This window comes from Eubalaena glacialis, chromosome 6 (genome assembly GCF_028564815.1).
Source record: "Eubalaena glacialis isolate mEubGla1 chromosome 6, mEubGla1.1.hap2.+ XY, whole genome shotgun sequence".
NCBI lineage: Eukaryota > Metazoa > Chordata > Mammalia > Artiodactyla > Balaenidae > Eubalaena > Eubalaena glacialis.
The window spans coordinates 60,796,724-60,823,572 of record NC_083721.1 but is presented as its reverse complement, the minus strand read 5'-3'; the positions used below and the strand labels follow the sequence as shown (position 1 = coordinate 60,823,572).

The 26,849-nt window shown below is 50.0% G+C and overlaps 1 protein-coding gene and 1 long non-coding RNA gene across 16 annotated transcripts in view; one reads left to right on the top strand and one right to left on the bottom strand.

The window, feature by feature from the left end:
• BOC (BOC cell adhesion associated, oncogene regulated) overlaps window positions 1-26,849 on the bottom strand; it is a 266,285-nt gene that overhangs the window by 16,318 nt on the left and 223,118 nt on the right. For 14 of the 15 annotated variants that reach the window (XM_061194176.1, XM_061194172.1, XM_061194186.1 and 11 more), the window contains 7 exons: window positions 24,626-24,787; window positions 23,649-23,927; window positions 7,026-7,172; window positions 5,057-5,200; window positions 4,431-4,724; window positions 3,800-4,072; window positions 2,411-2,718 (listed from right to left, as the gene is read on the bottom strand). In XM_061194176.1, coding sequence (XP_061050159.1) covers window positions 2,411-2,718; window positions 3,800-4,072; window positions 4,431-4,724; window positions 5,057-5,200; window positions 7,026-7,172; window positions 23,649-23,927; window positions 24,626-24,722 — 1,542 coding nt within the window. In that variant the 5' untranslated portion in view covers window positions 24,723-24,787. The remainder of the gene's footprint in view (window positions 1-2,410; window positions 2,719-3,799; window positions 4,073-4,430; window positions 4,725-5,056; window positions 5,201-7,025; window positions 7,173-23,648; window positions 23,928-24,625; window positions 24,788-26,849) is intronic. The other variant, XM_061194185.1, reaches the window with a different exon arrangement.
• Window positions 3,753-7,834, top strand: LOC133093928 (uncharacterized). The gene is made up of 3 exons (XR_009701336.1): window positions 3,753-3,942; window positions 4,374-4,500; window positions 7,648-7,834. It is a non-coding gene; the product is annotated as an uncharacterized LOC133093928 (long non-coding RNA).

The window sequence follows — 26,849 nt, the reverse complement described above, 5'->3', positions numbered from 1 at the left end:
AATCCTCCTTTTTCTGCTCCTGCCCTCAGGCCTTGCTTAGAACTTAAAAACCGTGGATGAACTGTAACCATTGGAGATTAATCTTTAATGGCTTCAAATTCCTGGCTCTTTAAAGAAAAAAAAAAAAGGAGTTCCAGGCTTCCGGACAGGCATTGCTGAGAGGTTGCTTCATCTTACCCACCCACCTTTCAGGACACAGACTTCACTGCTAACTGCACATCTCCGAGAGCCTGCCAGGGCCTGAAGCTGTGGTTTGCTGAAGGAATTAAACAGCTGGTAGGAAAAGCTCTTATCCCCAAGCAGAATATTCCAAAATAGAACAAAACCTACTATTCAAGGGACAGGGATGGTCTGGGCTCATTCATGTCAGGCTTCCAGGACTTGTTCCAAAGGGAGAAGTTTTTACGAACTGAGAATCCCCAGTGGTGCTGGAAACCCAAACACAGTAGCCCAGGGTCTGCAGATGCACCAGGAAATGAAAGCTGGCTTCATGCATGTGAAAAAGTGAAAATGAGTTGAATGACTCCAGTCTCCAGCAAGAGGGGAGGGGCTGAAAAAACACAACCCAAATGCTGATTTTTGCTTTCAAAATCCTTTCTTGTGTGATGATCTTGAAGACATGTTAGTCCCTCAAGAATGAAACTGCTTTCAAGACATAATTGTGCCTTGGCAATGTCCACCTAACAGCTCCAAGTGCCCCACGGGCCAGAACCTAACAGGAGCCAGACCCAGCGGGGCACTGTCCTCTCACTTCCCCTGTGCCCCTTTTCTCTCTCTGCCTTCTAGCGCTGGCCTCACTTCCACTGGGCTCAGAAATGAAAATAAGAAATGGAACGGAACGGTAATTAGTCACTGTCATGCATACTGAGAGGGTGAATGTGGCCTCAGCCTCGCGTTTCCGGATCACCTCGTGTGGCCTTTGCCAGCCTGCCTCTTGGTGAGGCCGTTTCATGGCCACCTATTGGCCCGAAAAATATTATTCTTGCTCTCATGCTGGTTCTTGCCTCCTGGGGACCACGAGCATTTGGCCTGCCCTGATCTTTGTCTCCAACTCTGTGATGGAGGTGTCCAGTTACACGGTGAAATAAGGATTAGGACCAGCCCTGCCCCATAACCTGGGCTGAACAACACTGCTTTTTGTTAAAAGCTCATCCACCCCCTTTGCTGGCTGCCTATGAAGAGGCCAGCAGGCCGAGGGTTAATTAGAAACTGCCCCCTCTCAACCCCCACCTAGGAGGAGGCTTTGCCTTAGGTGCCTCTGTGGACCTGTCCTGACCGGAGGTCTCGTCGGAGAGCGTGTTAAGAGGAAGACCAGAACGACGGGGCTGTTGGGGTCCAGAGCAGGGGCACAGCTTCTGCCTAGGCGGCACCTTTCACTGAGTTTCGCTGGTTTTGTTTCTTTTTGGAGAGGGAGGCAAGTTGATAAATGCTTTTCGTTCCGCATTCCTATATTTTCCGTATTTTCTACCAAGTGCACATGGCACTTTTGTTAGCAACAACTAAAGAAATGCATAATAAAACCTGGCGTTTATGATACATTATTACTTATCAAATAAGATTTTTAAAAATAGATTAAGAACAATAATTTTCTACCGTCTAATGGCCTTAGAAAAAAAACCAGCACGCACCTGGGATAAACAGAAATGTTTTCAAGGATACTTTCTTAAGGGGAATTTCATGTCCTTCTCCCCTGAGGGGTCACAGCAGGTGAGAGTGCAGCCTTGAACGGGGTGGCAGCCTGGGGGCCGCGTCCTGCCTCGGAGGGCAGAGTGTCTAAGAGGGTGGGCCGGCCCAGCTCTGTCCCCGGATCCCTCCCTGACAGCTCCCAACACATCCACCTGGACAGACTTCCTTCTGCCAAGGAGAAATAGCTGAGGTCTGAACAACACGATGTGCTTTTAGCTCAAAGGCCTGCTTGTCAAACCTGAGCCAGGAGGAATCCTGAGAACTGAGGCAGTATTTTGCAGCCCTCAGAGAAAACACTTGCTCACAGATATTTGTTTTCCTGGCTCTAGAGCTAGCTTGCCACGCCCGGGTTCCTGCAGGTATGCACCAGCAGAGCTTACTTAGATTAAAAAGAAAACAAAACATCAACAGCCAACGGCAGAGGGGAGGACGGGGGTGGTCATTAGAGAGCCTGTGAACTCCCCTCGGGACTAGAAGCTGGTGCGCGAGGCTCAGACCTGGAAGCGCACCCGCGGCTTCTTCCCGGGCCTCGCAGGGCCCCAGATGCCCATCTCACAACCAGCTTCCCGGGAGGTGGGGGTAAAGCACGCCGGAGGGATCAGAAGGTCACGATCAGCAGGGGAGACTCATCCAGGCTTCAGGAGCTCAAGGGGAGATGGCCGGCGGGCGGAGGAGGCCCCCGCCCAGCCTCAGCGAGAGGTACGCGTAATGCCAGACACCATACCTTGCGGTGTTTCACCACATAGTAGAGGATCGGTGCCCAGCCGCTGCCCTCGTGCCGAGGCCGCCACACCAGCTCGTACGAGTCAGTCTTGGAGGTGCGGGGCGAGCTGAGGATGACGGGCGCCTCGGCGGGAGCCGCCTGCCCCTGCTCTCCCAGGCACGGCAAGGGGGCTGACTGCGCCGACGCCGGCGGCCTCAGGGGCCCTGGGTGGCCCTTCGGCATCTGGGCAGGGCTTCCGGGTCCGGGGGCGGGCACAGGAGGTGTGGTAGTGCCCGGCTTAGCATCCTGCCATGGCCTCAGGGTGGTGCCTGGAGGACAGAGCAGGAAGGAGAAGGTAAGGAAGAGCAGTTAGTCCCCTGGCCACCTGCTGAGCTGCTGTCTCCACGGAGAAAACAGGGAGAAGTCAGAGGGAAGGGCTGCCAGGGCAGGAAGAGCCCCTGGCTCAGGACATGAGGGGACCATCAGTCCACTGGACACACAGCAGGGCTCCGTGGGGATAGAGGGCTGTGCCCCAGCCTGGCCAGGAGGGAAAGGCAGCCGGATGCCCCCTGCCCGGGCTTCTCGCCGCCGGCTTGTTTTCCTGTGTCTGCACCAGGTGCGTCTGAGTGAACCATCTCAATTTGCTCCTGAGGTGCAGGAACCTGCGTCCTCTTTCTCACATCTGTGCGGGTGTGGGGACGTGTCCCCTTCACTGTGGGATCCACACCATGGGACAGTGTGGGCCTCTCCCTGCTCCACTGCGGGGACCTGGAGATGTGAACTGTGAATGTAAATACGTCTGAGACTCTCAGAGGCAGGAGGGGCCGCTCCTCCTTCAGGAAGCGTCCACAGACTCCGCCAACACTAGTTTCTGCTCCCTGACCTCCTGCGCAGGAGGTTGGCTCCTGATAAAGATGAATCAGCATTACTCCTTGCTGTATTTTTCTCCAGTTGATTCTTTGGTAAGTTTTATTTCCTCCCTAGGAAAGTTCCTGAGGGTAGGGTCTCTGCGTCCCCCTCATTGCCTAGCCCAGTGCTGAGCAAATAGCAACTAACTGCTCAATCCATGCAGATGTCAACTGAAATGAATCAAACTAAGAAAGACGGAGGTGCTTTTCTTTGTGCTAGACCGGTGGCTGTCCAGCTGGGTTCCACGGAACTCTAGGAAACCACAGGTTCTGCAAACTAATTTAAAAGATTTTTTTTCTTTTAAATACAGTATTTAAATGGGTCATCTGCACTACTGAAAATCTGCACTTCTGACTTATTAGGAAGTCAATGTAAATTTAAACTTACAACTAAAAGCCACTTTTATTTATTTTATATACTGGTGTTTTAAGCTGGATTCCATTTGAGAAAAGGATTCTATAAATGTTCAGCTGGAATCTCAGACCCTTGGGCTGCACTCACCCGGCCTGGCGGTCCTCAGCTGGACCACAGCGTGGGCGCTCCCGACTTCATTCTCGGCCATGCACTGGTAGACGCCTTCATCCTCGGGCCCTACACTGACCACCCGCAGGGCCCTACGGGACAGTCGGAGGCGCTGGCTGGAGGTGAGGGGCACGGCGTTCCTTAGCCACAGCACGGAGGGCGGGGGGTTCCCTCGCACCTCACAGGTGAGCTTGGCGCTCTGGCCCCAAGGGATGACCAGCTGGGACAGCTCCATGGTGACCTCGGGGGGTTCTGCCAGGAAACCAGAGCAGAGGTAAGAGAGGCTGAGCCCTTCCGTCCAGGCCCAGACAGGCTGGGGAGGGGACTGCTGTTGGGCAAGGCTCCCTCCTTCCCCATGACGTTGGTAGAGGAGAGAAAAGGTCCCATGTCTCCTCCATCAAAGTCTTGACAGGGAAGGGCTACCAGGCCCCTACACCCTGGCCCCTGGGATCCAAGGCCTCCTACTCTCTCAGTTCTCCTCCATCACTCCCTTGGCACGTGACCTCTCACAAGGCACGTGACCCTGTCTGAGCCTCAGCTTATGCGCTTCTAGAGAGGCCGTGCAGATAAGAGAAGGCCGAGGAGAAGAAGGCCTACAGAAGACACTCACCGAACACCTGGACGTTGTAGAGGATGACCGCGGCCCCGGGATCCCCAACCCCGTTGTCAGCCATGCAGCGGTAGGTCCCGGAGTCCTCCTCATTGGTGGTGTCGATGAGAAGGTTGCTCAGCAGGAAACGTGTCTTGTTGTAGCTGGCGACACTGGACCCGTCCTTGGCCCAGGTGACCCTCGGGGGTGGGATCCCACTGGCCACACACTCCAGGATGAGACTCTGGCCTTTGGTGACAACGATGGTCTGGGCCTCTGGCGGGTAGATGATGCGGGCAGCCTCGGCAGTGGAGCCTGGAGGGGCAAGGAGAGGAAGGACAGCGTGTAGGACCAGGACTGGGCGCAGAGGCTCCCCTCCGCCCTGCCTCAGGTGGCCCAGCCCCAGGGGGCAGCCTGGAGACTGTGGATTTGGAAGCAAACAGCTCTTCAGGGGCTTAGGACCTATGTCACGTGGGGCAAGATACTAATTCTCTTGGGCTCTGGTTTCCTTAGGGGAACCAAGGTCCTCCTACAGAGAGCTGCCATGAGGAAGAAATGAGACAGCAGTGGAGCATAGCATCAACACAACACATGCCGGATGCTCCTCCGGCCCCAGCCCCCCTCCATCAATGAGACCCTCCCCTTACGGCGCACGCGCAGCCTGTCACTGGAGCCCGAGGTTTTCACTTCCTGCGTCACTGGGTTGTAGGCAGCGCACTTGTACATCCCCTCGTCCTCCTGGCTGGCGTTCACAATCTGGAGGTTCCCCGATGGCATGATCAGGTAGTTATCTGAAGAGAGGACAGGGATGAATTGGGGTCCAGAATACTGCACTCAGCAGCTCCCGCAAAGGTTAGGGGCAGGTAGGGCACAAGTCAGAAGTTGTATACCTGAATTCCAACAAGCCCAAACTGAAAATGCTATTCTCCCCATAAAACCTCACACCTCGTGGGGCGGCAGTGTCGGGAGTGACACTAACCAACCAGCTAGCAAACTGGCTGGCTGACACCCCACCACCATCCCAAGTTCATACACAGGTCTGTGGAAGAGCATTTCATAACTTTTAAGGGAGCTTGGGTGCCATGGAAAGGAGGCAGGATTTGGGATCCGCCAGACCTGGACTCAAGCTCTGGATCTGCTGCATACTAACTGTGTGATCTTGGGCAAGTTAATTAACCTCTCAGATCCTGTTTCCTCATTTGTAAAACTGCATGATGTGTGCTGCCTCGGAGCCATTTGTAAGGACTGAGAGGCCCGTGCTGCATACATGGGAGATGAGCTGATCATTCCTGCAAGCCACCAGGAAGGAGGGAATTGACTTTAGAATTTCCCATCAGTCTCTGTCATGGTCACAGCTCTGAGCCATCTCACTGTTGAATTTCTGCAGCCAGGGAGGGATATTCTAACCCCCAAGCCCCACCCTCTCCATGAATACCACTGAAGCCCTTCCCCCTGCGTCACTGGCCTGCTAGGCTCTGTCTGCTTCTGGACCAGGGGTGCCATGGGGGTGGGGTCCCAGGGCTGAGTTCAGCTTCTTCCCACAGGAGACAGATTCACAGCCACTCACAGTACACCTGGTGACTGGGCTGGTGTTTAGCTTCCTGGCAGGCAAAGCACTGGTCACAGCTTTGAGCTTCCTGGTGGCCTGCCCTTGGCAATCTGGATGTCCCTGCAGTCCAGGCTCATTGAGTCTGGTGCCTGCCTGTCACTGGGCCACCCCAGGTGTGAGCTGCTTAGGCAAATGCCAGATGGAAAGGAAAAAGCCCTTGACTCTCGTGGGATGGGCAGGGGCTACTGCCAGGCTTCTGCTAGGGACAGTAGACATTCATACTCTTCTCAGTCTCCGGTTATTTCTGAGCAGCAGGATTAGGCTTTTTACCCTTAAAAAAAAAGTTTTTTGTATTTTCTATAGTAAACATATACTCCCCTTTCATAACCAGAAAGTTAACAAAGATATTTTAAAATCTCTAGGACATTTTAAAAGGTACACATTTTGAAGTGTCGGGTCCAGCCATAGGGTCTACTTGGCCTTGAGTGCAGGTCAGTTGTGGAAAGAAGCTGACGACTTGGCCTTGAGAGAGAGCTTCTCTCCCCGCTGGCACTCTGTGGACGAAAGCTTGGTCGCCCCTGGACCAGCTGTCATGTCCACTTAGCAGGAAGCTGTGACTGTTGAGACGGTTGCGTCACCAGGAAGGTGGGGAGAGGGAATAGTTCAAGTTCCATTAAAGACTGCTCTGCTGTGCGGGGAAGAGGCCCGTCTCCCCCCAGGGAACCCCACCGCTCCAGGGATGTCTGGTGCGTCAGGCAGCCCTCCTGTGTGTGCCTGGTGGCGGGGAGCTTGCACAGGGAGGGTCTGAGCCCTCGTCCAACGGCAGCAGCTCAGCAGCATCTGCCAGGGCCTCAAAGGATGAAGAGATTCCTCACGACAGGTTCAGGGGACCTCCACAACGGAGGCCAATCCCTTCAGGATCCCGCAGGGCTAAATATCAGGGCAGAAGACAGCTGACGAGCGTGGGGAGGGGGCTGCCGGCGTGGTGACGGGGGTTTGGGAAGCGCTGCAGAGGCGGCCAGCTTCTCTCCTGGCCCCGGCCGCTGGGCTCCTGCTTGTTCACTCACCTCTGGAGGCCTCCAGCCACTCGTGTTTGACGCTGTATCGGACCTGGGCTTTTGGGTGGCTCTCAGGAAGGTGACAGGCGATGACCGCCGTGTTCCCCTCATCCACTTCAATCACGTGCTGCACGTCTAACTTGAAGTCCTGGAGATCTGTGGAGAGAAGGGGAGGGGCCGGTTGGGCCTCGATGGAGGAGAGAGGCAGACAGTACAACATTTCAGGGTGGGCTTGTGCCTCAGTGTCTTTAGTCACAGTCAACAGCTGCAAGAAGCTCACACACTGGGGGTGTTCTGGGGGTGCTCCGAGTCCTTCCTGCAACCTTTTGGTGTCTAGAGGAGTCTACAGGAGGGAATGTGTGGCCCGCGTCACTGCATGGGGAGCTCAGCTGGGTGTGTATAAGCTGAGGGGGCGGGGTGTACAGAATTCCATGAAGTGGTGCCTGTGACGCAGACCAGCCTCTTCTGTTACACTGACATGGGGGGCAAGTTGGCTAGGCCCATCGGCCCCACTGGATGGGCCCCACTGAGCCTGGCTGGAAATGGGTCATAGTCAAGGCACAGATGTCCCGGCACAGCTCATAGAGACTGAAAGGAACAACGATAGAGAATGCTTATGTCTGTTTTCCAGTTCAATCAAGAATCGCCTTCTCCTCAGACATCCACAGTGAAAAGTGAAAGGCCCGAGATTCTGCTCAATTGCTAACCGTGGTTACAACCAGCAGGCTGATTCCTGCTACCCAGGAGCTATGCAGTCCTCCCCAGTATCCTCGGAGATTGGTTCCAGGTGCCCCAGTGGATACTAAAATCGGCGGATGCTCCAGTTCCTTATATAAAATTATGCTGGAAAACGATTACAGTCGGCCTGCCGTATCCTCGGATTTTCCACCTGCAGATTCAGAGAGCCGACTACATGTCATGTCACGGCTAATTCTTTCTCAGGGCTGAGGATGGGGATCTGTGGATGCCTGAAGGATTTTCTAAGGCAAAGAGGGATGTCCCCAGTGTGGCTTAATGGCAGTGGAATGCGGGCAAGCTGAGGGTCCTGACACCAGGCTGCAGTCTCTCCTGACTTAGCTCAGTGGCAGGAAGACTGGGATTTAAACTGGAGAGGATGGAGGTCCATCTGGAACAAAAGCAGGATGTTTCCTAAACAATCCAACGGTCCAAACAACAAAACTCTCTTTGAGCCAAGTCACTGCTGTTGCTGAACAAAATGGGCCATTTGTGCAACGAAACCACATTCCAAATTTGGTTTTCAGGATTGTGGCTGAATTTAATTTAAGAGAGGAAATAAAACTAATAGAGAATAAGATAAGAGAGATGAAAATATTTACCCAGACACTCTCTCCATAAAGGTACTTAGAAAGCCCTGGAGGCACCATCTCTGAGTGCTGACCACACCACATTCTGATCGGCTCCTGAGAACTGATACCATTGCAGTGTAACTGCAGTTCACGGCAAGACTCCACCTGCCTGTGTGGTTGGTTCCCAGACAAGGCAAAAGGAGCGGTGGGAATCAGGTTTCTCACAGAAGACATGAGCTAATTACCAAAAACAAACTACTGTCACCAGAGGAGAGCTCAGTGATCAAGGCACTCAGTGAGGTCAAGAGGTTTCCCATTTAATGGAACTTTCAAGAAGTTCTTAGTCAAGCCAAGCCAGAGCAGGGCAGGAAAGCCCTTTTATTTCTATGAAAGGATCACTGTCCCCTTGATTCCAATATTCAATTGTGAACTTTTTAGGGGCAGGGACCAAGTCTTCTTCATCTATGTGTCCTCTGAACCTAACCAGTGCCTGGCGCAAGTAGATGCTCAGTGAATGCTGAATGACCAATGAGTGACTATCTTGGAGCTGGGCCACTCAAGTCAGGTACAAGATGCCCATGCATGTTGCCTGTGAACTCAAATTTCATACTTGAGTTGGGTCTATAGTATGAGCCCAAGGGCTTAGCACAACAAATTTTCTATGAACCTTTTATCCAAGTGTGGTCAACCTTTATCTAAGTTTGGATATTTTGAAAATAGAATGTTTCTTGAGTGATTACTTCCAGGGTCACAGGAAAGAGGTAAAATAGGTGTAATAAATGTGGAATAAGAAATACATGCTGTTGGTCGGGACAAGGTGGCAGAGTAGAAGACCTTGAGCTCACCTCCTCCCACGAGCACACCAAAATCACAACTAACTGCTGAACAGCCATCAGTAGAAAAGACTGGAACCTACCAAAAAAACATATTCTACATCCAGAGACAAAGAAGGAACCACAACAAGACGGTAGTAGGGGCCCACTTGAGATATAATCAAATCCCATATCCCCAGGTGGGCAACCCACAAACTGGAGAATAATTATATCACAGAAGTTCTCCCATGGGAACAAGAGAGAGTTCTGAGCCCCATGTCAGGCTCCCCAGCTTGGGGGTCTGGCATCGAGAGGAGGAGACCCCAGAACATTTGGCTTTGAAGGTCAGTGGGGCTTGATCGCAGGAGCTCCACAGGACTGGGGGAAACAGAGATCCACTCTTAGAGGACACACACAAGGTCTTGTGTGCACTGGGACCCAGGGCAAAAGCAGTGACTTCATAGGAGCCTTGGCCAGACCTACCTGCTGGTCTTGGAGGGTCTCCTGGGGGTGGCTGTGGCTCTTTCTTGGGACATAAAAGCTGGCAGCGAACGTATCGGGATTACTCATCTGAAGGCTGACATCTTGCTCGGGTCATTAGCACCAAGACCTGACCCCACCCAACAGCCTGCAGGCTCCAGGGCTGGCACGCCTCAGCCAAACAACCAACGGGGCCAGGGACACAGTCCCACCCATCAACAGACAGGCTACTTAAAGACTTCCTGAGCACACAGCCACCTCTAAACACGCTCCTTGACACAGCCCCGCCCACCAGATGGCCAAGACCCAATTCCACGCACCAGTGGGCAGGCACTGGCACCTCCCACCAGGAAGCCTGCACAAGCCTCTAGACCAGCCTCACCCACCGGGGGGGCAGACACCAGAAGCAAGAAAAACAGTCACATAGCCTGCAGAACTGAGTCCAAAAACACAGGTCTGGACCTACCCTGGGACCAGCTAGTCCCTGGCCACCAGGTGACGAGAGGGGAGTGTACTGCTGGGATACATAGGACATCCCCTACTGAGGGTCACTTCTCCAAGGCTGAGAAACATAACTAACCTTCCACATACACAAAAATACAAATAGAAGTTTAGACAAAATGACATGACAGAGGAATATGTTCCAGATAAAGGAACAAGATAAAACCCCAGAAGAACAACTGAGTGACGTGGAGATAGGCAATCTACCAGAGAAAGAGTTCTGAGTAATGATCATAAAGATGATCCAAGAACTTGGGAAAAGAATGGATGCATAGAGCAAGAAGTTACAAGACGTTTTTAACTAAGAATTAGAAAATATAAAGAACAACCAATCAGTTGAAGAATAACCGAAATGAAAAATACACTAGAAGAAATACATGCTGTTGACCGAGTAGTGTGGCAAAAACAATGACAGAATGCCTGATTCATCTCTATGGCCCCATTTTGCTTTCCAGGCTGAACCAGTGGTTCCTGGGGGTCAAGGTGAGCTCTCTCATGGACTCCTTCCTTTGGGTGGGTGCAGGGCCTTCTGGGCTTTTAAAGAATTATCTCATCATTATTTAATTTTGTGTTGATGATATCCAACCCAAACTAAATTGCAAATTCCTCGCGGGCAACCTATTAATTTTGCACTCCATGCCCCCGCCCCAAGCCCCACTGCACCGTCTTCAGGATGCACCATGCTCATTTAGTCCTTGTTGAGTGACTAGTTTGGAAGGCTGTGCCCAAGGCCAGCTTCGTGGGCATGCACACTGTGCAGCTGTGCCAGGCCCTGCGCTTGGAAGACTTTCACTTTGCACTGAGCCCCACAAAATATGTAGCCCAGTCCTGGCTGAGCCTCTCAGCCAAGAGAGCGGATGTGTTTTCTCCCAGAGAGGAGGAAGGTATGGACTGTGGGAAGGGTGGGCTGCCTGTGCTCGGTGTGTTCTAGCTGGATGTTGCTATCTGCTTTCCCAAGCAAGGCACTTCAGCAATGCAAAGGTCTTAACCCTCCTCAGCACAGGGTGTGCCCTACCTGCCAAGTCAGGAGGCTCCCCACGAAGTGAGCTGTGAGCGATCGTGAGCTCAGGGGCACCTGGAAAAATTCCTCAGTCACTGAGAAGCACACTCATGCACACTCTAATAAATCTAAAAACTACTCCACCAAGAGTTTCTGAGTTTTTGTTTCACCCTCCTCCTTTACCTCATTCTAAGAAAATCTGCCTCAAGCAAGAACGTACTTAAGCCTAACAGATCATTTTGCAAGAAAGATGTGAGCAACTGAAAGGAGTCTGGGATCAGAACGCCATCTCCAGCTTAGCCCTTGGCTTCTGCCCCATTGTAATTGAGGTCTTATCCGTGCACGGAGCACGCTGTCCTCCACGTACCCACCTCACTGCCCCAACACTAGATAACACTGTGCACTCGCCCTTAAGCCCCTCTTGGTGCCTTCTGCATGCTCTGACAATCCACTGCTGCCTTGGAGACAGCAGGCTGTGTGTGCAACAGCGGGGGCACTGGTCAGCCATGCGGCAGACGGCCCCTCTGTTCTGATGCCAACATGTGCACGACAGCCCATGTGGGCAGGACCCAGGACACCCCAGCTGGGCTTCCAGCTCCCCACAAGGGCCGACTGGCAGGCGAGCCTCCTGGCTTCAAAACAAATAAGCAGCAGTTGGGTCCTTGGCCCTGTCCCCCCAAAGCTTAAGATTTAGCTGTTGCTTCACTAGACAAATGCTCCCAATTTGGCTGCTGGAGCAAAAGTTGAGTTTCACTAAAAAGGGATCAAAGGCAGAGTAATGAAGTGATGGACGATCTGAAAATCAGAGCACCCCCTTTTCTAGCAGTTTTGGGCAGGAAGGAGGCCAGGCAGGGGCAGAGGCTTTGTGATCAATAACAGCCTAATCAGCCACCAGATGAGAGGCAGATGCAGGGAGATCTAGTTGGCTGCATATGAAGGAAAGCAGCCTGTTCTCAGGCCCCTTTGTCTGCAAAGCCAGTTTCCTGGCGAGTCCCTGGGGTGCTCAGAGTGCCTCGCTGGGAATAGGGGGCAGGCCCTTCAGTTACAAATGGGGTTCGCAGGCCTCAGGCCTCGCTGCAGAATGATGGATCAGGTTTCCTGGGGGAAACGGTTTGACAGGACACCTGCCCTTGCCTGTTGGCTGGTGTGTTTGAGAAATCCATTAGAGGAATGTTTTTGCAGCTTCAATCCTCTTACCTTCCCTCAGACCCTTCTTTTGCATCCCCTCTTTGTGTATTCTTCCAACTATTTTAATAACTTGTTGGCACTAATCAAATGCCAGTAGGCTCACTCCTGTTTCTCAGCTCTCAACAGGTCAGAAGCCCTGGTCTTTGAGGCCATCTCTGGGTTTATGGACCTTCTTTATTAGTCACAGAACTTCGTTCTTTCTGAGAAAGCCCATAACATCTCAGGCTCCATATGGAACCCTGCCCAGTTCCTTGCCTTCTAAGCACTCCATTTCTTAATGGAACATATATCTTCTGATATATCACTTCCGTAGGAGCCTTGGATACACAGATTACAGGGATCTGTTCAGACACAAAACATGCAATATGCTCTGAGTTTCCTCTTCACATTTACAGGGTACATCAGGCTCCTACCTTCTTGGCTATGGGGAAAAAAGAAGGAAAATAAACTTTCAGAGGCATGTCGGGGTGTGGCTGCCATCACCAGGATCATATGCGAAACTACATATTGACAAGTTTCATCTTGGGCCCCTTTTGAATTTCTTTCTCTCCACCTTCTAGCCTGGATCCTTCCTTTATGAATAAAAGGCTCAGTAGATCTATGAATTAAATGACAATATTTAGTGTATGTTTGTTCATTCTCATAACACAAAATTGTCAAATCTTAATTGTAGGCTCATCCTCCAATTTTTATAGACTTTACCTGTCCCGTTACGTGGTACACTGTGCCTCAGCAAAATGCCCCCAGTGTAATCAATAAACCTAACTTTTACTTTCAAGGAGTTTCCTTATTTGATCGTCTTCTCCCCGAGTCCTCCCTTAGGCTGAAAATTAAAGTTCGCTTCTGTTTAAGAAAGAAGTCAGGTAAGACGGTGCCTTCAGGTGGAGGCTGCCTGGATTTACCAACATCCCCATCTCCCCGAGCGCTGCTGAGTGATTAAAAACATTCCGGCTTTCTAAGCATCCAGGCATTTCTCATCCAGGCATTTCTCGTACCTAGTCAGTCCCGTCCTACCCTCCTGCCTGTTCTCAGGGAGCACAGGACAAGCCCGCACTCATCTGCCGAGGCTTGGATGGGATCCACCAGATCGTGGGGCGACTGCACTGGGCTCACTTGGCAACGCTGCCGGGGTGGCTCAGCAGCCTCGTGGCCGTCGGCAAGTTTCTAGGCTGACCGATCATTCTACCCCCCAACTCTCCTGGCTGCCAGGCCTCAACTTGCCCCTGTGCTGGCTTGCTGCATCTACGGCCAGTGTTACAAAGCGTAGAAAGAGCTTGCCTAATGGAGTCCCCCAGTGACATGCTGACCCTGTGGCCCATCCCTGCATGTTTTGAAAGGCAGCAAAGGTGCAAAGGAAGTAGAACTAAGAGCCCGGGGCTCACCGCTCTACAGATGGACTTGGAGGTGGTGTCTGAGCAGGTAAAGGGTCCTAGGCCTTGCCTCCCTGTGTGGGCTCTTACAATGCAGGGGCTCCCCAGTGCTCTGAACAGCTTCACGGATGGGCAGAGAATCACAGCACGACTTGATCTCCAAGTCACCTGAGGAGCCACGGCCTGGCATGACCCCAAGGTCAAGCCTCTGAAAGGAAGTGCGCTACAAGTGGAAAACCATGGTGATGGACTGCAGAAGCGGAGTGGAGGCTGGATCCTGACGGTGCTCCTGTTAGAGGTGGGACTGCCTGGGTCCTGGTGAGTGGACGGGGTTTACTGTGGGATGGGCAGGCCTCTCAGACGCCACGCATTCTGGGTGGTGACCAAGCCTATTACTAGTCCATAGCCCTGGCACACAGACCACTGAAGTCAAACCCAACTGCAGCCCACAAGACTGGGCAAAATCTGCATATTCTGCAGTCGGCATCTGGCACAATACCATCCCTCCAGACACCATTGATTCATTCACTCAGCCAGCCAGAAGCTGCAAAGGTACCAAGAAGATAAAGACATAGTTCCTAACCACAGGAGCTTTACTCTAATAGAAAAGACAGTTAAAACAACACACAAGGCAGGGTACAACAATTCATAAGAGTGGTGTCCCCAGGCGTAGTCCCTGCCACCTTCACCAGCATTCCAACCTAAGTTAGGTTACCTCGATCTCCAGAGCAACTTAGAAAGGGGGTTGGCGGAGTGAGTAACCCTCCCTTTGCAGGCTGGAAGAGTGGACAAATACATTTGCTCTCTTCAGGATTTTTTTTCTGCCTGTTCAATTGCATAATTTTGGCTCCAAAGCTCTCTCCTGACAGCCATGGAAACGTGACATGAAATTTCTCACACACACTTTCTGATGAAAGCAAGGCATGCTCTCTTTTATTTAAATAAAAACAGTTTCTATGGGGGAGAAAAAAACCTTGGCAGATGCCAAACACAGTAGTTGTTAAATCGTGTGTTTCTTTCTTTTCTTTTGAGTTAAGGGTGGGTGTGCACCTAGATTGGAGCAGTGGGAGAAAGCTGAGGATGAAAGAGCCAGAGGGAGGAGGGCAGAAGATCAGAGTCAAGACTGGAGGTGGGCAGGGCAGGAGAGAGGGCATAAAAGGAGGGGTGCGAGAGGAAGAAGGAGGAAAATAAAAAGAACCTAGTTTGCAATGTCATTAAATGATTTGCACTAAACTGGCCTCATGCTTCAGGAATTCCTTGGCTTGAACCAATTAAAAAAAATATATATATATTTTTAAAAAGACATATGAGAATGAGAAATGTTATTAATCCTTGAAAACAAATCAAGGATGGGAGCCGTTTCTCCACTGAGTCTGGCAGCCAGATGAACAGAGAAGATGTCTGTAGACCATCCCATTTATTTGACTCCAGTGCTGCTGTGAAGTAGGGCTGGCTAGCAGAACTGGGGAGTTTCTCTTGGACTAGATGAAGGAATAAAATGGTTTGAAAACATACACTGGGGAAAGAGAGAAGGAAAAAAAAAAGATTTACTTGCCAGCAACCCACATCACACATATTTCTCTGATCAACCAAATATAAACTAGAAACTTAGCAATGGGAAAATTAATGTGAATCCCGGTGGTCTGGACTCATCAGAGCCAGAGCTGGTTCCTGGCATGGCCTTTGGCAGGCTGGCGGTCTGTACAGGAAGAGAGAGAGGAGAGAAGACGGAGGCGTTCAGAGGAACAATGGACGTGAACCCTTCAGCGTGGCCTTTACAAACAGAATTCTAGGTGGGAGAGGCAGGGGCACAGTCTGAAGGCCGTGGGACCCACAGTGGTTCCCACTTTCCCCTCCACACACCTGGGAACTACGTAGTCCTAAAAGCAGTAATGACTACCCATGTCATCTGCCCACCCTCTCTGACAGTGTCCTGTGAGGTGTCTGGTAGGACGTGGAGCCACTTCCACTGGCGTCTCCCTTCAAACGTTCCAGAGTTTCCTCTAAAAATGCTTTATGCTTCTGATGTCCATCAATTTTTCTAAACCCTTCCTGAATCTATTTGTATTTTCAGCCTGTTTATATCCCAAGATGTTGCTTCATCCTTTCTTGTTTACTTCCTCAAAATTTTTACTATGTCATAATCTGGTGAAGAAATCTTTGTTCACCTTCGGCATGCCCTTTCTGATCTTCTAGACTTCAATCACATCTTATCTGGGAGTCTGCCTCTCCCTAGACATTCACCGAAGGCCTAGCCTGTGCCAGGCCCTTTGTGCAGCAGTGTGGTGGTCACAGAGGTGAAGGGCAAAGAGACGGTGGCAGGAGAGGCCTAGAGAAGTAAACTCGGGATGGTAGGGAGCCGGGAAGAGGGGACCCCACTCCAGACTTGGGGGGTCGAGGGGGTCAAGAAAAGATTCTTAGAGGAGAAGATACTTGAATCTTGAAAACTGAGAAGGAATTTATTAACCCAAGGGAGGTGGGAACTTTCTGGGGAAGAGAACGGAAAGGAGGTTGTTACAGGTGGACGGAGCGCCATTCCAAAAACCAGTGCAAGAGTAGCTGAGGAAATGGCAGGGTTGCTGGGTCTAGAGTGGGAGGTAGGGCTGAGAGGGGGGCTTAAGTGTCACGCTGCAGCCTGAGTCTTACTCTGTGATGCCTTTTCAATATTTGTAAGTAGAAAAGGAGCGCAGTCACCAAAAATTAAGCACGATTTTCCCTAAAGAAAAAAACATGCTGTTTCTGCCTCAGCAAGTTTTGTTTTTTCCTTTGGCTTACCTTTTTCTCCCTCAGTATTAAGTGATAGTCCTTTATTTAGATTTGAACATTTTGTCCCATTTGCAGGACAGACTCACTGTTCTCTAGTTCCTGGGACTATTACCAGATTCCAAAAATGGTTGAAAGTCTAAAAACAAGATCAGGGTAGAAATCCCTAAACTCTTCTACACACACAAAAAAAGGAGCCAAGGAACTCATTTGCTCTCTTGATTCTTTTTCATTTTAAAGGAACCATCTTGCATCATGTTCTTTAAAGGTTCCAGTGATTTCAAGCAAGCTAATCAATCCTCCCCCTCGTCTTCCTGGGCAAAAGGCTTCTTAAAGTCTGTTCTGGCTCACTGAATCTACAGTTGTACCTGCTTAACACACAGTGTGGTCCTTCCCTTTTCTCTTAGCTTCGAAAATGAACCTAGGATTTTATTTAAGCATATGGCTGTGTGTGCAAAGAACAGACTGAGGAGAGGAGTGGGGTAGGTTAAGAGTTCTAAGCATGTCCTTGGGAGAAGATGCACCATGGAATTGAGTCCTCTTTTGGTAAATATTGACCATTGCTAAATAGAGAATTGGAACCCTGGCTGTTTGGGGCAGTTGCTGCCATGATGCCCTGAGCTAACTCCACACATTTGTCTGGGCACCTGTGCCAGGCCTACTGGGATTAGCATTGCCAAAGCCATTGGAAGATTTCACCAGAATACCAGGGGAAATTCTTGTGAGGTGTGAATTTCTGCCTGTATCCAGTAGAAAACAGAAAGGGTTAATATGACTTTGGCCTAAAGCTGTAAGGTATTCCTTAGTCATCTCCTATTTAGGTACTCAAGTTGCTTAGTACCTTTTAGGTTTAAGCTGTCTTTCAATAATTTTCTTGTCCAACTGGCAAAGTAAAATACACAACACTTAACGGCATAAAGCAGTTGGATTTCAAGCTCAAGTTAGTTCTCCTTTTCCAACTATACCACCATGTGGAGCTGTCTCTCTGCCTCTCCCAGCAAAGGCAGATTCACACTCTGTCTGGCGGGTATCTTCAGACCCAGCTTTCAGCTGCAGACTCCTTTCCCCTCCCAGGGAAATACAGCCACTGGGTGATTGTCTCTCTCTTGCTACCTCATCCTAATTTCAGGACCTGACTGAACTCACTATGGAATTATCTGCACCGTCCAAGAAACTGCACTGGGCTTAGGTCTAAGTACACGATGTAGAGAGCTGAACTTCGCTGTTGAAGGTCTGAGAAAGGGATGTGAGGACTCAAAAAATTAGAGATAAAGGTTGTCCCACACACATTCTTCAAGGCTCAACCCTGAGTCTTTCTCAATCCCCTGAAACTGAAATGAATCACTGTTCACCTGAGCTCCCATTAAAATCTGTTTATACCTCTATTAGGCAACTTGTGGGTCTGACTGACTTGCTTTATGGCTAACATGTAAATGCAGTCCACCTTCTCCATCAGACTAAGAGATCCTCAGCAGGAGGGACTCGGTCTTACTGTGCTGTTGGAAATTCTAAACACTCCCCAATTCGCAGGACACCAACCTCCAAAACACCCAGATATCGAACTCAGGAGAATGGTTGGTTTGCTGGTTCCCTAGTGGGACTCATGAATCGCCAGCCTGCTGGCTAGCCCTATGGATTTTGGACTTACCAGCCTCCACAATCGTGTGAGCCAATTCTTTAAAATAAATCTTTCTCTCCCTTTCTTTTTTCCTTTCTCTACTACTTTTTCTCTCTCTCTCTCCCCATATGTGTGTATGTGTGTGTATAATTATATATATGTTCTCCATAAAATTACGTGTGTATATATAATTATATAAGTGTATAGAGACATATGTATATATATATAGTCATATGTATGTTCTCCATAAAATTATATGTGTTTACATAATTATGTGTGTGTGTATATATACATACATGCATTTTATATATATATGTAGAGAGAAAGAGAGAGAAAGAGAGAGAGAGAGAGAGAGAGAGAGAGAGAGAGAGAGAGAGAGGGAGAGAGGCGGGGGGAGAGAGATTGGTTCTTCTTCTCTGGAGAACCCTGACTAAAAACAAGGATAAAGGAAGCTAGGAATATTTTTTTAAAATGTCGACAGCGATCCTTAATGGCCTGTTCTAATTCAGGGTCACAGCACAGAAGACCTTAAGGAAGTGTCTGATGGGAATCAGAGCTGGGGAGCTGAGTAAGAAGAGTCATGGCTTCTGTTTGTGGAACTCACAAAGCCAAGGGCCAGGGTCGGCCCATCCTGCCAGCGCAAACCAGCACTGTCTCCTTGGAACAATAAGCAGCAGTGAACCAACACAAGCATAAATGGGCAGCTCTGTGGGCTACACTGACAACATACATGCAGTGATACTACGGCTGCTCTCAAAGGTGGCGGGGAGGTGGGGACCCAGGTTGGAGAACATGTGTGCAGGGGAAGCTAAGAAATTCACAGGAAATGGGTTTGTTCTCTCTTCCTGATAAGCCAGTCCTCTCTCTCGGCTCTGGCTGTGATGGAAGCTTTGCCACTCCTGGGCTCTGTCGTCCTAGGGCTGCTCCCAGAATGGAGTTGGGCAGCACAGGGTTGGGCACAGGCCTCAGAGCCTTCTGCAAGAGGACACTCCACAGATACGTGTTGACCGAATGGGTGAGTGAATAAAGTCCGGAATTCATAAAATGCCAGAAAATATTACTATCATATACTCTCTCATTTGATTCTCTAAAAAACAAAACAAAACAAAACCATAAGATGGATGATGTAATCATTACTGTGCTCATTTCACAGTTGTGGCAATCTGAGAAATTAAGTGACTTGCCCAAAGCCACATTAACTCTTAAGTAGCAGAGTTAAAACTTTAAAAAAAAAAAAAAAAATCCTCGGTTTAAGTTTCTTGTTTTTTTCCATTATACCAGTTTGGCTCTTCATTTCACTCATGGGTTAAATTATGGTAACAAAGGGCCCCTGTCCCCTTCTGACCTTTCCTCAAAGGCACAGAGTCATGGACACAGCTGCCTAAGGGGAACTCCTTCCTTTCCTGTCAGCTGTCTTGCCTCTGATCTCTGATGCCAGAGAAGGATAATTCAGGAGTACGTGACTGGTCCTAGGGCTTAAAGACCTTACGGAGGGGTTACAGATCGGCTCTCAATTAAACCAGCACCAGCATAAGACTTCACATTAGCCTGAGGACTAAAATCCCCAGATATAGAATTACTACCCAGTTACTGCCTATTTTATTTCCAACTATGACTAGGACTTAGGGATTATAGGATAACTGGGAGAATTAACTAAAAAGATAGAAAGAAGGTAAAAATGAAGAATTATTAGGAGTTTATCTGAATGGTAGATGACTAGTGGTAAGGGGCAGGAAACAGCTTTCACGCTGCATGCCAGCTCTGAACTGGTTGTGATTACGTGCTGTGCTGTGTGGAGAACGATGCTAAGGATGCCTCGGGGTCCAGGAACAAGGAATGCGGTGTCCACGGGCAACATCTGCTGTTGGTTCAGGCGCACAGAGTGGTTGGCACTCGGGTGTAAAGCTTGTGAAAAGAGAGGTAAGAGGAAGAGAGGTTAGAAAGGAGAGCAATGTCAAAGCATTTCAAAAAGAATTAGACAAGATGGTCTGAAGAGAGGCATTAGCAACAAGAGAGATTCACCACAAAGAAAGCTTAAGTGAAAAGGGAAAAAAAATCTCCACAGAAGAGAGTGGGAAGGGCACCTCCACAGAGAGTAAGAAAAGCAGTTCTCCACACAGCCAGGACCACCTGGAGGAGAGGGTGGGAGTGCACAGGTGAGACTTCAGGTGGTCCCATTTTACCTGAAGAACACAGGCTGATGTCACCCGGCAGGGGTAAATTTCAAGTGCACCCCCTGGCATCAGAGTAGAAGTGGTCTGGACCAGGGAAGTTCTGCTAGCAGCCTCCTCCGCATCCCTGTATCCTCAAGCCAGGTCTTAGCCCCCATCACTGAAAGCCCCCATCACTGAAAGCCCCCAGTGATCTCTAGGGGTTCACCGAGATGCAGGAGGCAGCATCCTGCCAGGGAGGCCAAACAGCAAGTGCTCTGCCTGAGGATGAGCATCTGAATGCACTGGGGAGAGGCCGGAGGAGGAGGAAGCCTGAAACACCAAGTGTGGGTGTGCGTGCGTGCGTGCGTGTGAGCACCGGCACACCGCTGCCGGCCTCGCCGCCGAATGCAGACCGTGCCTTCCATAATCCCTTCTACCGCTCGGCCTCCCTCGCACACCAGCCACCCAGCAAAACACAGCCCCCATTCTGCTCAGGAATGTGCTTCGGGAAACTTAATCTAGCTGCTGAGTCTGGGCCAAATCCCCCATGGCATTAACCCAAGGACAGCAGCCCTCGCTCCCGCCTTCCCGCCACCCCGTCACTGCCTCCGCCACCCCGTCACTGCCTCCTCCAAGTTCGGAAGGCTGTAGTTCCAGCCCACCAACTCCCTCTCCCCAGGACACAGACCCTCCAAGCGCGCTCTCCCCATTTCCAGCACTTCTCCATCCATCTTCTGGTCAGGGCCAAACATTTCTCTTCTGATTCATGCCTAAATGACACGCCAATAGCTCTTGGTTTTCAAACAAGACTCGCCTCAGCTTCTGCACAAGCCCCCTCTTCTCTCACTGTGCCTTCTTGGGTTGCAACCAAACCATTCCCTTTGTCCTCACTGCCAACTGCAGATCCCTTTGAGCACCAGAGAAAGAAGGGGCCAGGAATTTTTTAAAAATAAAGGCTATAAATTGTCTCTCCTCACACAGATTCACCTTGAAGTAGAAGGAGGGCTCCAAAATAAATCTTCTACTCTCCAGCTCTCCCGTTCTCCAAACAATGAGAGGTTCAGCCTGGCTCGTGACTAGGCCAAGTTAGGGAGTCTCCCAAGTCTTCACAGACGAGGGCTGACCATTTGCAGGTGAGCAGACCTCCTGGAGGAGTGGCGTTGCTAAAGGCACAAAGGTGGCTAAAAGGCACCTCTTATTTGTAATAATGAACAACTGGCAAGGACCTGATTGCCCAGCACTAGGAAGAGCGTTCAGGACACTGTGGTAGAGCCACTCTGGGATATTCTAGGGCCGTGAGCAACGGTGCTCCTGCTCTGGTGGGGATGGGGGACAGATTAACCAGGAGCGTGCCGGAGCAGTGCTTACACGATATGTACACGCGAAAAACACGTTGGGCTGTTCACTTAACATTCGAGCATTTTGTGTACTTTACTGGATGCATTTTATACTCAATAAAAAAGAAAACGTAAATACGGTCATATGGCCAATGGAAAATGCTTGTCATACGATGTCAAAGGGGAGAGAATAAGGACAGAAACTGTATATTCAGTAGTGTAAAAATATAGGTAGGGATGAAGACCAGAAGGGTATACTCCAAAATGATGATGGTGGTTGTACGAGGATGGTGGGGAGACATTATGTTCCATATATTCTAAACTTTCTAGAGTGTCAATTTAATTATAATTTAAAAATATACGAGAGAAGTATGATGGTAAGAAGTGTAGCTCTGGCCTCAGCCCTTCTTGTTATGATGAGATGACCCCTGTCACCCTCCTCCCTCAGCTCTCCCAGCACCCTCCCCCAAGCCCACCAGCACACCTTGGGGGAGGGCCCAGCAGGTGGCCCAGGGCCTGCCTGCCTCACTGAACCCGAACCCTAACCCGAACCCAGAGGCCTGGCACTCAGATTCAGTGAGGGCTGCTGCGGCCACAAAGGCAAAGTGGCTCCAAGATGCAGCCCAGGCTTGGCCTCCTCCCCTAGGGAGGTAGCTAGGGACCCACCCTGTCTTCCGGCCTCCTCTGAGAAGAGCGCAGGGCTACTAGACTGGTTCCCCAGGAAACAGGAATACCGTTGGCAGCCTTGTTCTATTCTCTATTCTCCCACGGGAGTGAAGTCCCTCTAGGGATCTGGAAACCAGACGGCAGGGCGGGGTCTTTTCTCCCCTGCTTTTCTACTCCCCCATCTCTCACCACTTTCTCCCCAGGACTCACGCCTCACACCTCAGGGACCCCAGCCGACGCTTAAGGAGCATCTTAGAAGCTGGCTGCCTTAGGTGTGACCCGTAACATAAGGACCACCAACCTCCTGGAACCACATGGTCCAGGAAGGTGATAACGATGGTGACATGGAAGCAGGGCTGTCCGGGATAAGGAGGCACAGCTAAGTCGTGAGGGAACAAGCTCAGGAGACCTTCTCAAAGGTTAAGCCCAAACACCATGGAACTCTCAACAAGATCCCCTGTCTCCTAGGCTTCAGCCACCAGGAAGGGGAGGTAATTCTTAATACTGTTGACCTTGAACAACATGGGTTTGAACTGCGTGGGTCCACGTGGCCGAGGATCTTTTCCCCCACAGTAAATACTATGGCACTGCATGACCCGAGGTTGGTTGGACCTCCGGATGCAGAGGACCCCCTTATGAGTTATATGCGAATTCTCGAGTGCCCAGAGGGTCGGCGACCCTCACCCTGCATTGTTCAAGGGCCAACTGAATGTCCTGGCTCTAGACTCCGCATATAAGAGCAGGTGTTGCGGCTGTGCTTCCAAAATAAGCCTTTGGAAGTTTATTTAACCAGTCAAGTCTCATTTCCCATATGTACCATGGGTAGAAAATCAGGTAATGTGTGTATTGAGCTTGGGCACAACAGTGTATCCAAGTGGTAATTATCTATAAGAGTAGCATGAAGTCTTCTCCCGGCATCCTCCTTGGACCAAACTGTCGCCTCATTTCTTCCTCTCTACCCTCTGTCCCACAGTTTCCTTTTCATTGTGTTCCACTATCTCTGTTTCAGGAATTTAGACTATGCCTGCCCCGCAGAGAGGCAGGAGGCCAAGGGGGAATGGGCGGGCTCTGTTCGGACCACACGTGGCCCTGTACACGCTCTGACTGCAACTGTTGCGAGGATGGGGGGCGGGGGGCACAACGACATCGAAGACCACAGGGCGACCAAGTAGAAAGGCACGGCGCGGCCCAGCTCCGGGGCCCACAGAAACAGTTCCACCATGTCAAGTTCCCTTCTTTCTACATGCTCACTCCAGACATCGCCTCTACTCAGAGAGCACAAAGGTCCCCAGCCACTGGAGATTACTGGGCAGCCACCACTCTCTGATTGGAAACGTCAGCTGGCAAGGCCCCTTTTATGGTGGGACTGATGACAGGGGGTTTGATTGGGGTGGGGGACAGAGAGAGAATGGGAGGGGGCAGAGGAGCAGTACTCACTAGCTAGTGTCACGGTGGCTGGCACGCTGGCCACAGCCCCTGCAGGCATCCGGGCCACACACTGGTACCGTCCCACAGTGTGGTTGCTGAGGGCAGTGATGACGAGGGTCCCGCGGGTGATGAGGACGCCCCGGGCATCATCCGAGCCATTCAGCTCCTTCCCGTTCAGGCGCCAGGTGGTGTTCATCCAGGGGGGCTCCACCACGCAGCCCAGGATCACGGTTCCTCCGAGCTTCTGGACGGTGGAAGAAGGCTGGACGGTGACCTGAGGGACCTCGTCTGGAGGAAGAACAGGGAGGCAGCGATGAACTGACACCCCCAAGAAACCAAAGGCATGACCTGCTCAGAAGCACAGCACCCAGGCAGCCTTTCAGAGTTGAGCAACCCAGAGAGGAGGTGACCTTTCTCTGAAGAACTCTGATGACCTCGGGTCCATTTCCCCAACCCGGCCTTTTCCCCAGAAAGTAGACTGGAGTGGCAGTGTGGTGTGAAGGCAAGAGCTCAGGCTTTGGACCTGAACAGAAGCTGTGTCTGAATCCCAGTGCCACTGCTTCTGAGCCAGGGAACTTTAGCCTTTTGGGGTCTCAGTTTCTTATCTGTAAAATGGGACTAATAATATTTGTCTCACAGCGTCACTGGGAAGCTGACAAACAACGCATGTAAACTGCCTGCTGTAATGCCATATAGTAAGTGCTCAATAAAAGGCAGTTCAGCCATTATCGTTACTCCTCCTCTAGTATAAGTTTCAAATGATTAAAATACCAAAATACAACCAATATGATGTTATTGAGATCATTTCTCATCTTGTATTATTGAGCGTGTCCCTGAAGGTCAGTGGGAAGGAAATGTTCTTTGAAATCCAGGAGGAAGGAGGCCTTTTTAGAGGGTCCTCGTAGAATGCTTGATGCTTCCCTCCGACACTAGGGGCAAAGTGTTCTTCCCAGTAGGGCCACTGAGAAGGCAAGGAAAACACTCACTCAGGTTCGCGAAGCAGCCCGCCATGGCCAAGAGGAGGCAAGCAAGCGTGACCTTGGGCCTCTTTCCTCTCTGCGTTATCATCATCCCACGCGGCATGGTGTGTCAACGTCCCATAAGCCAAAGGAGTCACTCAAAGAGGTACCGCAATCCCCTGCTACACTCTGTTGTGAAAAAGAGAGAGAAACGGCCGTGGTAAGAATGCCTGGGGCACCCCTGTGGTAGCCATGGGGCCTGGCTTTGTCCCCATGCCCCCTGCTTCCATCACACAGGTGGTAACATTCAAAGTCTTGACCTGGCTGGCTGTTGGAAGACTAAAGAACACTCTCATGCCATTTCTCATCTAACATAAGCTGCTTCTAAGTTGCCCCTTTGAGCTAGAAGGTGATGTCATGGTAAGAAGGCCAGAGCCTTGCCCAGTGCACCCATAGCAACAAGGACAGGAGAGCCCAGGACATGGAGAGGCGGAGACCGGCAGCCATGTCCCAGGCTCAGGGCAGTGAGTAGCCAGCACAGATGCTGGAAAGGATGCAGTTATCTTTACCATTTGCTTGCAGGATGCTAGGTGCCCAGGGCTATGTGGCGCACCATGCTGCTAGTTTAGACTACTGTGCACAGTGCTGTCATAGTATACTGAATGCGTGCTGCATCCCTCATTTAGGGGATGTTACTAATTAATGAATCCTAAAGTCTCAGAGGCTCATGAAAGATCTCCTGTTTTGACTCACCCCAGCTCTTCACCTACATCCTTGTCAACATTCTTTGATTTCCTGGAACCTACCAACCCTCCTCAGCTTGTCTAACCTCTGCAACTCCAGACACAAACACAGACAAAAGTCACACTCAGCCAAGGCCCCTCTTCTTCTCTCCACCCCCTGGTGCTGAAATTCTGGTATTTTCCATCTCTACAAAATCTGTACTTTTTTTTTTTTTTTTAATAGACAATTCATTTTTATTTTGGTCTTCTGCCAAATCATTTTTTTTCCAGAGGCTCTCCTTTATATGCATTCTTTTTGGCCCTGAGTACTAATCAGATTATTTTAAATTTTAGTGACATAAAATTTTCACATAGTGAAACACACAGATCTTAAGTGTATAATCATAAATGTGCATGCGCCTAATACATTTTTAAAAAGTGACAGAATTAAAGTGCAAATTAGGCAGTTTTATAATCATAGTGGCAATTGTTACACTCCCCTCGTAATAACTGATAGAACAGTTAGACGAAAAATTGTAGGGATACAGAAGATCTGAATAACAATGTCAACCTTCCTGATCTAATTGACATTCATTAATCATTAGAGCCAACAACAGTATTCTTTTCAAGTGCATATGGGATGTTCACAAATGCAGACCAAATATTGGGCCATAAAATTTCAAAAGACTGAAATCTTACAGAGTATGTTACTTGAACACAATGGAATTAAATTAGAAACCAACAAAACAAGATATCTAGGAAAGCCCCAAATATTGGGAGTTAACACATTTCTAAATAACGTATCAAAGAAGAAATCACAAAGGAAATTAGAAAATACAAAATCTGTACTCTTGACGGCTTGCTGTGTTGCATCTCCACCCAGAACATTTCCTTGGGGGTCTAGACTGTACTGTTCCTCCAGCCGCTTGATGACGTATCTCGGCTATCAGCCACACTCTTATTGCCTGCCTAGAACTTTAATTCCGCCCCTTCCACAGTATTATTTCTTTATGCCTCGTTTAAGCTATGGTGTTTAAAACATTCATCAAAATCACAAAGAGGCAAATGTACACACACTTCTGTCACAGCCGAAACCAAGATCTTGCCTCTGTGTTTTCACTGCTGTACCTATAGAACGTGAGACCAATGAGGAAGGTGTGCGAACATCCTGCTAGGCAGGGAGACAGTAGAGTGAGATTCAGGTGACTGAAGGCAGCGTTACAATGATCTAGACAGTGGATGCATATTCCTGAATCGTGCACATGCGGCAATATTAATAGTATATTTCCAGGAGGGTGACATATACTCAAAATGCTAACACTTTTGGACCAGTTTATCTAAACCAGAGACTCTTTCAAAAACTTACAGTCATCACTGAAAAATCATAGGAGGTAGTTATGCTGCCCAGCTGACAGCTGTGTTACGCTCTCCAGTCTCTGGAGTTCTGGCTACTTGTACGGTCTGTTGTAAGAGCCGGTCTTGGGCCTCTCAACACCCATGGCTCCTTTCACAGAGGACTGAAGGCTGGG